The sequence below is a fragment of the Silurus aristotelis genome, assembly GCF_946808225.1.
Source record: "Silurus aristotelis genome assembly, chromosome: 10".
NCBI lineage: Eukaryota > Metazoa > Chordata > Actinopteri > Siluriformes > Siluridae > Silurus > Silurus aristotelis.
Window position 1 is genome coordinate 20,163,353 of NC_139583.1, and position 12,577 is coordinate 20,175,929.

The 12,577-nt window shown below is 40.2% G+C and overlaps 1 protein-coding gene across 3 annotated transcripts in view; it reads left to right on the forward strand.

Moving 5' to 3' along the window:
• Positions 1-12,577, forward strand: part of sphkap (SPHK1 interactor, AKAP domain containing) — a 123,552-nt gene that overhangs the window by 65,015 nt on the left and 45,960 nt on the right. Inside the window, exon 1 of one of the 3 annotated variants that reach the window (XM_083552599.1) lies at positions 12,237-12,514. The exons of the other annotated variants lie outside the window; for them this stretch is intronic. Within the exon in view, the coding sequence (XP_083408725.1) occupies positions 12,480-12,514 (35 nt within the window). The 5' untranslated portion in view covers positions 12,237-12,479. Of the gene's footprint in view, positions 1-12,236; positions 12,515-12,577 lie in introns of those variants that run through there. 3 annotated transcript variants of the gene reach the window in all.

Below are 12,577 nucleotides of genomic sequence, written 5' to 3' on the forward strand. Positions count from 1 at the left end.
CATCCGGGAGTCCCTCGCATCTGGTATCATATGCTCTTTCTCCTTTTGTGGAAAAGAAGGACAAGAGCCTCCACCCCTGCATTGACTACCGGGGACTTAACTCCATCACCATTAAGAATTGGTACCCCTTGCCCTTGATGTCTTCGGCCTTTGAGCTCCTCCAGAGGGCCACCATCTTTACCAAGCTAGACCTCTGCAACGCTTTCCACTTTTTTCACATCTGGAGGGGGATGAATAGAAGACAGCTTTTAACACCCCAGCATTCCACTATGAGCACTTGGTCATGCCGTTTGGCCCCAGCAGTCTTCCAGGCCCTGGTCAATGACAAGGAGGTGGGGGCCATCCTGTCTCAGAGAGTAGCCACTGGCAACCGCCTACATCCATGTGCCTTCTTCTCACGTTGACTAAATCCCTCGGAACAGAACTACTCCATCGGGGACCGTGAGCTACTGGCAGTCAAGCTGGTGCTTAAGGAATAGCAGCATTGGTTTGAGGGTGCTAAACACCCATTCATTGACTGGATGGACCACCGCAACCTGGAGCTACGAGCAGCCAAGCATCTCAACCCCCGGCAGGCCAGGTGGGGGCTATTTTTTGGTTTACCCTGTCCCACCATCCAGGCTGTAAGAACAGCAAACCGGATGCCCTGTCCTGTCTGGGTTCCTGCGACAAGTAGGGAGGGGAAGACCCGAGCCACATCCTTCCTCCGTCAGTTTTAGTGGTGCCACAGCTCTCAACTTTTCCGCCACTTGGGTACCCATTACACCTTGGCCCTCCTGCAGCAATGTTTTTGGTGGCCCACTATTAAGTAAAATGTTCACAAGTTTGTGGCCTCCTGTCCTATTTGTGCCCAGCACAAGAGCCCCAGAAACTCCCCGGTGAACTCCTCCGTCCACTTCCCATTCCTCATCGACTATGGTCCCATATAGCCTTAGATTTTGTTACCAGTGTCAGCCCACTTCATACCTCTTCCAAATCACCCGCAGACTAACAGGCAAGCAGAAAGTCTAAACCAAGACCTGGTGACGGCCCTTTGCCTCTTTGGCACCGATGACAATGCCTCATCGGCTTTCTCAATTAATATGGGCTGAATATGCCCATAATACTCCGTCCGTAATAGCTGTCCTCAGCCACCGGCCTCGCCCCTTTCCAGGCCGCTTATAATTACCACCCAACTCCTCCCAAGGAGTTGAGGCCTCAGTACTATCAGCTGGTGTCTTGGTCAGGCACTGCCACTGTGTCTGGAAGAAGACCCGGGCTGCTCTGCTCAGATCTTCCCACTCCGCAGATCAGCACCTGCTTACCACCCCGGCCAGAGGGTCTGGCTCTCTATCAAGGACCTGTCCCTGAAGGTTGCATGCAGGAAGCTAGCCCTCACTTTATTGGACCTTTTCCTATATCCAAGGTCCTCAACCCTGTGGCAGTCCACCTCCGCCATTGCAGAATTTTTGGTGTCCACTCCACTGTCCATGTTTCACTTCTCAAACCGGTCCAAGCTTGCTCCCTGTTTTGTGTTTTTTAAACATGGACTATTTAGCTTGTGGTCGTAAGTTTTCAGACACCTTGGTTTAGTGCTTTTTGTTCTGCATGGACTTTGTGGTTTTTCCTGAAATAGTTTTTTGTGATTAAAGACTTTAAATATATACCTTGCTGGTGTCCTGCATTTAGGTCCAACTACCTGCACCCTGACATGTATAATAGTAACATTACCTCATGCCCACAAGTAACTGCTTTAGCACTTTGCTAAAATCATATCTATGAGGATATTAAATAAAAGACTGAGACACTGAGATAATGCACTAAAGGAAGACTGCTGAAACATTTTTATAAAATAGCATATTATGCAAACAATGCATTATAAATATTGCTGCTGATTGATGAAAACAAAAATGGGCAAAGTTTTACCTAATTTCTTTTTATCATAGGTAGCGAGGCCACTCTCACTTTATACCTCTCAACATCTTTTTTTACTTTCTCTCTCTCTCTCTCTCTCTCTCTCTCTCTCTCTCTTTCTCTCTCTCTCTCTCTCTCTCTCTCTCTCTCTCTCTCTCTCTCTCTCTCTCTCTCTCTCTCTCTCTCTCTCTCTCTCTCTCTCTCTCTCTCTCTCTTTTGCCTGCTGTTTCCATTTTGTATTGTAATTTATAATTAAACTGGAAGTGCTAATAAATTATGAGTAAATGTTCTGGAATGAGTCATGAGTTTGTGGAGGTAGATTTTCAACTCAAACAATCGATGTACACTCAGCACTGACGCACAAACCATACAACACTGTTTCATAATTGATAAGGGCTGATTAGTTACAGTGTTCCAAATACACATGGCTACTAACACAATGGATATGTGGGTGTGTGGGTGGATGGGTGTGACTAGTTACGCTTAACTCCCTAACTTCCATAGTAACATTGCCAGTACTTTACCAACACAACATTTGTGTGCCAATGTGTAAAATCGTAAAGTAAAAGTGTTATTTTTATAAGCTTTGTGCTGAAACCATGACACCACAGTAACTAACAAGAAAGAACAGCTTATAAACACTAGATTTGAAATTATTTAACTTGTATCTTAACAAAACTAAGTAGTTCAGTTTCTAAGTAGTGAGCATGCACCTTTTTGTTAACACTTTTGGTAGATTACTAAATCCTATCCTGCATGTCTGCATTTTGTCTGTATTTAGCACAAAACTATGTGTAAAACAGGCTTCATCCCTAGAACAAAACAATTAAAGAGACAAAACAATTAAATAGCCAATTAAAGAGCCAAAACAATTAAAGAGACAACTAGTTAATGTCACCAGCTTGATCACAGGAAGGGTAATTAATCATATAAAATTGCTAGCTAATATTAAGGTAGTCAGATGTGTCGGGCCTAAATTTTTTTTTCCATCTGTTTGCCTCCTGTTGCACTTTTGTCTGTTGCACTTTTTGTATATATATTTTGACAAAGGTCCCCTGGTGGTCTAGTGGTTAAGATGCAGCGCTCTCACCCATGCGACCCGGGTTCGATCCCCGGTCAGGGAACCATCCCCAGCCACTCTCAGTGCCGGTCCCAAGCCCGGATAAATTGCGGAGGGTTGCGTTAGGAAGGGCATCCAGCGTAAAACATGTGCCAAATCAAACGTGCGGAGGATCCGCTGTGGCGACCCCTAACGGGAGAAGCCGAAAGAAAGTTTTATTTTGACAAACCAATATGATTGAATGTCACTTTGTAACAATACTTTTAAAAGTCTGCAGCTACATCATTTCTGTTGCTCGAGTGCTTTACTCCCTCTATTGTAAAAAAAAATAAAACACTTATATATCTAAGTCATATTAAGATTTGGCAGCCCGTTATCTTGCTTTACTGAATTTCCATCTAGTGAGAACCATTCCCCCCTTTTTCCTCTATTCCCTTCTCAACCCCAATATACATGTTTATGTTATTTTCAGATTTTGCAGTCACATTCACAATGCGTATTTGGAAAGGCTTTTTTTCTGGTAATCAAAAAGCTACAGATTTTGCAGTGTCATTGCTGAAAGATGCATTTCACAACAGGTGTATTTATTAGAAATTGGTTAATTTATTTATTTCCGTCAGTGTCCCTTAAGGGCCTTGTTCAAGGGCATAATTTTGCTTATGCTAGTGCTTAAACCCACAATCAGCTGATTAGTGACCACTGCCCTTGAAAAATCAAGGTACAGGAATGTACCTCTAAGAGTCCAAATGATTTGCTGCTCCAGCTGTACCCTAGCAGGGTTCAGCAATGTTGGTCCATTTTTGTACCTTCTTGTTTGTATCTATAAAAGAACATTTATGCAATACCAGTGATAGAAATTTACCTTTGTGTCCTAGTCTGGTTTAAAATTACACCAATATAATGCTTAAATTTTTTTGTTTGAGGTACAAACAAGAAGGTACAAAATTGTACCAATGTTCAAAGGTACCCTGCTCTACCCTGCTAGGGTACAACAAAGCATTTTTACTCTTTTAGGTAAAAATGTACCCTGATTTTTCTGTGTATGAAAATAATAATATGTAGTAATTAGAACATGAATTTCTGCTATCTAATGACTGACACAATAAAAACATGACAAAGTATAAGGTGGTATCAAAAGGTTTCTAGACTAATGGTGTCTGGTCCTATTCTGACCAGATGCAATACCACATCCAGGACAGCAAGTTCAAACAAAGAGCATATGTGAAATTCTGCATAAACCGAGCAAATCGACAAAAGCGACGTTTGACATGACATTCGTTTGACATATGAGTAGCATGCATGCTTCAAAGTGGAAGAACATCACTGGAAGACGACAAGAGATCAAAAAGACCTTCAACAAGCTCAACCCCTAAAAATGTCAAAACCTTTGAGCAACTTGTGCATGATGATCGTCGGAGAACAATCCACATGATCTCACTTCCACACCCACCCTACTCCCCAGATTTGGTTCCTGCGTACTTCGCCCTCTTCCCAAAGATGAAGATCGAGCTCAAAGGTTGTAGTTTTGACACCACTCTTCGAAAAGAAGACTTTCAAGACATACACTGGGAGCACTGTATTGCTGTTTTGTATTTTGAAGGTATTTTGAAGGTGTGTAAATGTAGATAATTAAGTACTTTCTTGAAACTAGTCTTGAATTTTTTTTATACCACCTCGTATGATATCATGTTGGTGTAACTATCACTTACTGGATCAATACTGAACTATTCTGACTGATTACCTTTTCTCTATGATGAAATGTTTCTATCCTGATGGGTGTGGTCTCTTCCAGGGTGATGCTGCAACCATCGACAGGGCATGGGGGCTGACTGAATGGTTTGATTCATATACAATCATGTGTTATGCCCCTTACAGTGACCAGATATCAAATAAACTGAACAACTATGATAAATTGTGTTCTGCAGCGCCATCAAAGCAACAACTAAGGCATTTCCTTTTGGAAGAGCTGTGTTTTGTCCTCTTATACAGTTTCAGAGAGTTGAAAAATGTTTTGCAAACACTAACATTTGTTACAAGCATGTACTAAAATATCACTTCAAATTAATTTGCAAAATGATACATTTCATTATAAATAACAACATTTAACTATTAGTATAAATAACTGTTTCTATTCAAAACATAATTACTGAGCCAAACAAAGCCTTTTGCAAGTAAGAAGATTTAATCAAGTTCTTGTGTTTTTAACAATGCTTGCTATTTGCATTTCAAGCCATTATTGATATCCATATAGCGCCTGTGCAAAACTATGAAAAAAAAATAAACATGCATTAGACTACGTCATGTGGTGGGTTAGCAGTAAGAAAGGCTAACTGAATTGCAGAGAACAAACACCTGCTATTTCTTGTGCTCTTCATGTTAATTATAGATGATAATTAAATTGTCTGAGGCCAGCAACCGGACTTCCTCCGGGCCAATATTCAGTCACAACCATCCATTCGGTTTGCGGAATGTGCACACACACACACACACACACACACACATGCGCGCGCACACACACGCACGCACGCACACACACACACACACACACACACAATCCCTTGTTGCACATTCCTACTAATTATTTATCCAGGAAAATAAACACAAATTTATACTGTCACTGTGATATAAGCATGCATATGTGAGTGTATTAGTGTGAGCTTTATTAACTGGTTTGATGATAACTTCTCAGTTTAACTGGTATCAATAAGTACAGCCTATTATCAGCACAGCAAGATAAAAAGAAGAACAGAAGGTAATTTATTATACACAAACTGGCATGCTGCTTTTTACTGAATTTACTATTAGAGATTAATTAATCTAATTGTGTTAGAAGTACATACATCTGCTTTTAATTTTTACAAAAAAGTGTTATTACTGTATGTGTGCAGTAGATAAAGTATTTTAATTACTCATATTATTTCCCCCCACCCCCCTCATTTTTTTGAGGGGTGAGAGAAAGGTGCCCAAAATCATGCTTTGCTTGCCCACCAACAGTATTTTACATAGTAGGTGTCATGGAATAGCAGGTTTCGGAAAATAAAACAAGATGAAGTTTATTGATCTTGGAAAAGACCAGAGACCGAGGAATCAAAAAAAGGGAGTGTGGGAAATAATAAACTTAGCTGTCATGAGCTGCACGAAAAGGGTAACAAAGAACAGGGGGAACTCAGGAGAATGCAGGAACGGAAGGTAGTCCAGATGATCTAAAGTAGGTATATGATAGATCGCATGGTGCGTAAAAGGGATCTTTTGAAGGGTGCCAATGAAGGGGAAAAAGGTGCAGGTGATTAGTAGGAGCGAGCGGGTGTATTAAGCATTAGAGGGGGGCATGGCTTGTGGTTCTCTGACAGTAGAGTTAATTGCTTGTAGCACTACTGCCATTATACAAGCATATTTTGGGATTTGGTAAGATTATTCATATATTTATTTGATAAGTAAATCCAAAATCCATAAAAACTACATCTTGTAGTATATAGGATATGTTTTTGAACATATACAGGAGTTGCAGGCCAGTAAGACTGAAAATCTGGCCAATATATTGTTGAGGTTTCATGACCTTTACTGATTGCACATTTTATAAGTAAGAGCAAAGGGGGCGAAGGGGCAGAACAATTGCATATAATATTGCAACCTACACACCATAATATGAGACATGTCACAGTTCAAAAGAGGGCAAATTGTTCATGCATGTCTTTCTGTGACCAGGAAAGAAAGTTCCTGTGGTGAATCGAGAGCCACGTTATCCAGAGTATTGTTTCATACAAACACAAAGGGGCGGACCACATCCAACAGAAGTAACTGTTTTTGCAAAAGTAAGCTGTCTGAAAGGCATGTCTGATTGTACCCAAAAAACATAAAACCAGAGCTGCAGTATTAAACCTACAACTCAAATCTCCTGTTTAGACTAAAACTGTCTTTACATATTCCATATTCGTGGTAGGGCTGCTATAGCCAAACATTTGATCACTAGTACTTAACTGTGATTGTCAAACAGGTGCTATAATCATGTGGCATGTGCAGTGGCTGTTGTTAAGCGTAGACCTTTAGCATAATCCTAACACTGCACTACATTCATTTATCAAGGTATTTTAGAATATATATTTGTATATTCACAATAGATTTTGTTGTTCTGAAATGTCTAGAATCAAACAAATAGGAAGAAAATCCTGTTGTGTCATATACTATATGAGTAAATTGTAATCTAATAAAAAAAAAGTAATCGCTTTGTCTTTAAAATCAATAAAAATGACTGTCATGGGTTGAATTCAAACACTAGCCATTTTTGTACTGTACTGTTTTGAGTGTTTGCTTTCTCTCAGACACTTGAAACTAGTCAAACTCTTTTAGAACTGATGCCCATTCAGCGTAAAAGGGCAACGCAACCCACTAGGTGGACAGTGCAGTCTGCGCTTTTCCACATACAAAGGTTTAAAGTTGCACAAAATTGACAATAGCCCCTGTGATGGAAAGGAGAGGGAGAATCTGCTATGCTTCTCACCCAAATACATTGTCCTGGTGCAGTGAATGAACTCAGCAGTGTTCTGGAAACACAATCGGTGAGCAGCATCTATCTTATTTCTCTCTCTCTCTCTCTCTCTCTCTCTCTCTCTCTCTCTCTCTCTCTCTCTCTTTCTTTCTGGCACACACACAAACACACACATAGTATTATTATGTGGGTGTAATTAGTGTTAATGGCACAGTTAATCAGTATAATCAGTATGAGTGCGCCTCTTGCAATTTTTTTTTCTGTTCCTGCAGATTTGTGTGTGTGTGTGTGTGTGTGTGTGTGTGTGTGTGTGTGTGTGTGTGTGTGTGTGTGTGTGTGTGTGTGTGTGCGTGTGCATGCTGCTGACAGTATGCATGAGATGACAGGCATCTCACCTGCTTAGACACACACACACACACACACACACACACACACACACACACACACAGAGTTCAACCCCCCTTGTTAGATGACAGATTGCTTGCTTTAATGGCATTTCAAGAACATGAAATTAGCATATTGGTTTTTGTTCATTTGCATCTCATTTGCATAATCCCCACTGGTTGGACATGACCTCTGGATTAGTCACGCCCCTTCATAAGGTGATTCAAGTAAACCTTCCTCTATGTGTCATGCTACACAGTGCTAAAAATATTTCCATCTATCTTCTTTTTTCTTTTCTTTCCTTTATTCTCCAGGTTTTGAGCCCTTCTCTTTGTTATGTTTTTCTTTTTATCTGTTTCTGTTTCAGTCTTTTTTAATCTGCTCAGTTTTTCATTTACACTACATTATCTTATTTTAAGATTTTGTTGTTTTCTTATGTTTCCATTTTAATCTCTTTGATTCTCTTCATTATTCTTTAATACTATTCCATCTTCTCTTCTCATCTGTTTATCATTTTTCTTTCTTTTGCTCCATCTCTTCTTCCCTCTATTTCTTCACATCTGTCTATCTTTTCTCTCTTCTCTCTTCACCTCTGTTCATTTACTTAATCACTATTTTTATTTTATTTTCTTGTGCTGTTTCCTTTTTTCTATCCACTCCACACTTTTGCTGATGTTTCTCTCCCCTGTTTCTTTGGAGGAAATGGCTTTCAGAACACACACACACACACACACATACACACACACACACACACACACACACACACACACACACACACACATACAGTGAGAGAGAGTGCATTTCTGTCCAACTCCAAACACCATACAAGCTTACGAACTCTCCCTACATCAATGGTTGCCATTTGTTTTCTGGTGAAGTAAAAGTCAAAATCTTTCTTACTTTTATGACAAAATTCATGTGATGTGTGTGTGGTCAGCATTAAATTGGCATCTGCTCTCAAAATCTTGAAGTAAAGAAAATGACTAATGCGCTGGTTAGGTTTTAAGTGAGGTTATGAAATTGTCATTGTCAAGAATTTTTTGTTCAAATCATGGTTATCTGATGCATGGTTAAATAATACATGCATGCATTTGTTTCTTAAGAAGCAGGGGATTAAGGAAATCTGTAAAATAGATCGCTTGGTTTTGTAAAGAAGCAGAAATGCATGGGCAACCTGGTTGAATAAAAATGAGTAGGCTAGCAACTAGATGACACTGATTATATTCTGATTGAAGAATTCATCAAGTATGTTATTTAAGATTTAGTACTGATATTAGATAAGATGGTATTCACCTGTTATTATAAATTAGCACAAAAAAGGCAGGAAATAACATCTGTAAATGGTGTAACCGTACACCATCAATAATCAAGCCATGCCTGTACATATTTATACAAACTCCAACATTTATAATAGAGTAAAATTGAAGGCATTTATTTCTCTTGATGTTTACGACTTTGTTTGTCGGCACCTTCAAGATGTAAGTTTTTTTACGATTACATAACTGAGAACATTGTGGCACTGAGAGCCCATGTTTCATTTTAGAGTCTGGAAAAATTCATAAACGTGTACAGTGTTGTTTACTGTTCGACAAATAAAAACTGCAAAGAGACCTGAAAATATTGTTCAATGTCTGTGTGTGAGATTTGGCTGCCTCTCTGTTTGAAGGAGGCTTGTTCGTTTCTTTCTCTCTCTCTCATATTCAAAATGAGGCGGTGTACTACTCTCTGAATCCTCAGAGAATACTTTGCCATGAGGTGCCATGTTGAACATTTAATGGTCAGTATGAGAGAACTGTACTAAAAGCACCTAATTTTAACTGCTCTAATACATTGGTATACATATGTGGTTGGAAAAAATCTTGAATGATCGTGATTAGCAATCACTTAAATGTTTGGTCAAATCAAATCGTAAAACAAACAACAGTAGAACTCACTGACATGTTTAATAGTGAAAGTAAGAGCATTTTCACATGCACAATGCAAAGTTACCTCAAGGGATTGGGACTAAACAGCTGTGTAGACATAAGAAAGCCACATATCAGTGAGGCTAATTGGAAAAAAAAGGCTTCAATTTGCTAGCGAGCATAAAGATTGGAATGGAAGAAGGTCATGTGGTCTGATGAATCCAGATTTACCCTGTACCAGAGTGATGGGCACATCAGGGTAAGAAGAGAGGCAGATTACTGATGCACACATCATGCCTAGTGCCTACTATACAAGCATGTGGGTGCAGTGCTGTGATCTGGGGTTGCTGCAGTTGGTCAGGTCTCGGTTCAACAAAGTTATGTGCCCAAAGAATGAGGTCAGCTTAGTACCTGAATATACTCAATGGCCAGGTTATTCCATCAATGGATTTTTTTCCCTGATGGCACAGGCATATTCCAAGATGACAATGCCAGGATTCATCAGGCTCAAATTGTGAAAGAGTGGTTCAGGGAGCATGAGACATTATTTTCACATAGTCCAGACCTTAATCCCATAGAGAATCTTTGGGATGTGATGGAGAAGACTTTGCGCAGCGGTCCGACTCTCTCATCATAAATACAAGATCTTGGTGAAAAATCTCTGGACGGGTATAAATGTTGACATTGCAGAACCTTATCAAAACGAATGAATAAAGCAATTGAATGTGTGCTGTAAATCAAAGCTGCAGGCAGTCCAACGAAAAATTAGAGTTTGTGACTTTTTTTTGTGGGGGAAATGTATATAAAAGGGCTGTCGAAATTAATGCGTTAATGCAAATAAGTAAAATGAGTAGAAACATAGCAAAAGTTCAGTTTGGTGTTCTGATGATTTACGCACAGTGGAACCTTGGATTCTCTTGCTTTATGAATGCTTTGCAGGACAAGCAAAAAAAACATTATTAAAACTTTATTTGCATTACAAGCATTAATTTGCATTGCAAACATTGAGCATCATGCGAACAACTTGTGCTCAACTGAGACGAGGGTTCTTTCTCGCTTGTCTCACTTGTTGGGTAAAACAATGGGAGCTCAGGCAGCATTCGCATGAACGTATTCTTTACTATAATATTGTGACCACGTGCTCTCGTGGAAGAAGATTCTCTTTCCAAGCAATAACTTTTTTTCTTCCTTCTCTCCTCCTTCTTGTCTCCCTCATGCCAGCAATAACTCTTTTCAAAGGTACAGTGCATCCCGAATGAATTCACAGCGCTTCACTTTTTCCACATATTGTTATGTTACAGCCTTATTCAAAAAACTTTCTTTCAGCTTCTCCCATTAGGGGTCGAAACAGCAGATCATCCGTATTCATGATCCGCATGTTTGATTTGCCATGTTTTACGCTGGATGCCCTTCCTAACGCAACCCTCCCCATTTATCCGGGCTTGGGACCGGCACTAAGAGTGCACTGGCTTGTGCAACCCTAATGGCTGGGGTTGGTTCCCTGGGGATCAAACCCAGGGCGCAGCGGTGAGAGCGCCGCAGCCTAACCACTAGACCACCAGGGAACCTGTTGTTACAACCTTATTCAAAATAGATTCAATGAAATATTTTCCATAAAATTCTACAAACAATGCCCCATAATGACAACGTGAAAGAAGTGTAAGTTCAAATCTTTCAAAATTATTAAAAATAAACCAACTAAAGAAAAAATTTCACATGTACATGATAATTCATCACCTTCAGGCCAAATAGTTCAATCTTTGTTTCTCATGGTCTGAGAGTACTTCAGGTGCCTTTTGGCAAACTCCAGGTGTGTTGTACCTTTTACTGAGGATTGGCTTTTGTCTGGCCACTCTACCATACATGCCTGATTAGTGGAGTGCTGCAGAGATGGTTGTTCTTCTGGAAGGTTCTCCGTCTCCCCAATCGCTCAGTTTGGCCGGGCGGCCCGCTCTAGAAAGATGCCTGATGGTTCCAAACTTCTTCCAGTTACGGATGATGGAGGCCACTGTGCTTATTGGGACCTTCAAATTTTTCTTTACCCTTCCCCAGATCTGTGCCCAGATACAAACCTTTCTCTGGGGTCTAAAACAATTCCTTTGACTTCATGGCTTGGCTTGTGCTCTGACATGCACTGTTAACTGTGGGACCTTATATAGACAAAGATTTCAAACAAACTTCGTTCATGTTGTTTGTAGAATTTTAAGAAAAATAATGAATTCAATTAATTTTGTAATAAGGCTGTAACACAACAAAATGTGGAAATACTTTCCGGATGCACAGTGAAGTGCAAAGATTTTTATGTATTTATTTTTAATTATTATTTATAAGCATATGAAAGCATATAAAAATTCCCAATAGTGTCCCAAAATATCAGAATTCTTCACCCCTCCCTAAACTGCGAACCTGTAAATAAATAAATAAATAAATAAATAAATAAATAAATAAATGTGCACGCGTGAGTGACGCACGGCTTGGTCGGCGCGAGCTCAGGAATTCCTCCTTCCGTTCATTTGGAGATCGGAGCTCGTGCGTGCAGGTCCTGGCGCGGGCGCACAAACGGTAGGGAAGAAGAAGAGGAAGAAGAGAGAGCAACTGAGAGAGACAGAGAGAGTGAGAGAGAGAGAGAGAGAGAGAGAGAGAGAGAGAGAGAGAGAGAGAGAGAGAGAGAGAGAGACGGAGATACAATTTGGGATTTAATTGTTTGGAATTACTGAAGGTTCTGTACTTTGTTTAACGGACGAACGGCGGGATGGCGGGAGCGCAGCGGCTGCTGTCCACGCTGGGGTAAGAGAGTGTGTGTGTGTGTGTGTGCGTGCGTGCGCGCGCGCGCGCGCTCATCGTGCATCA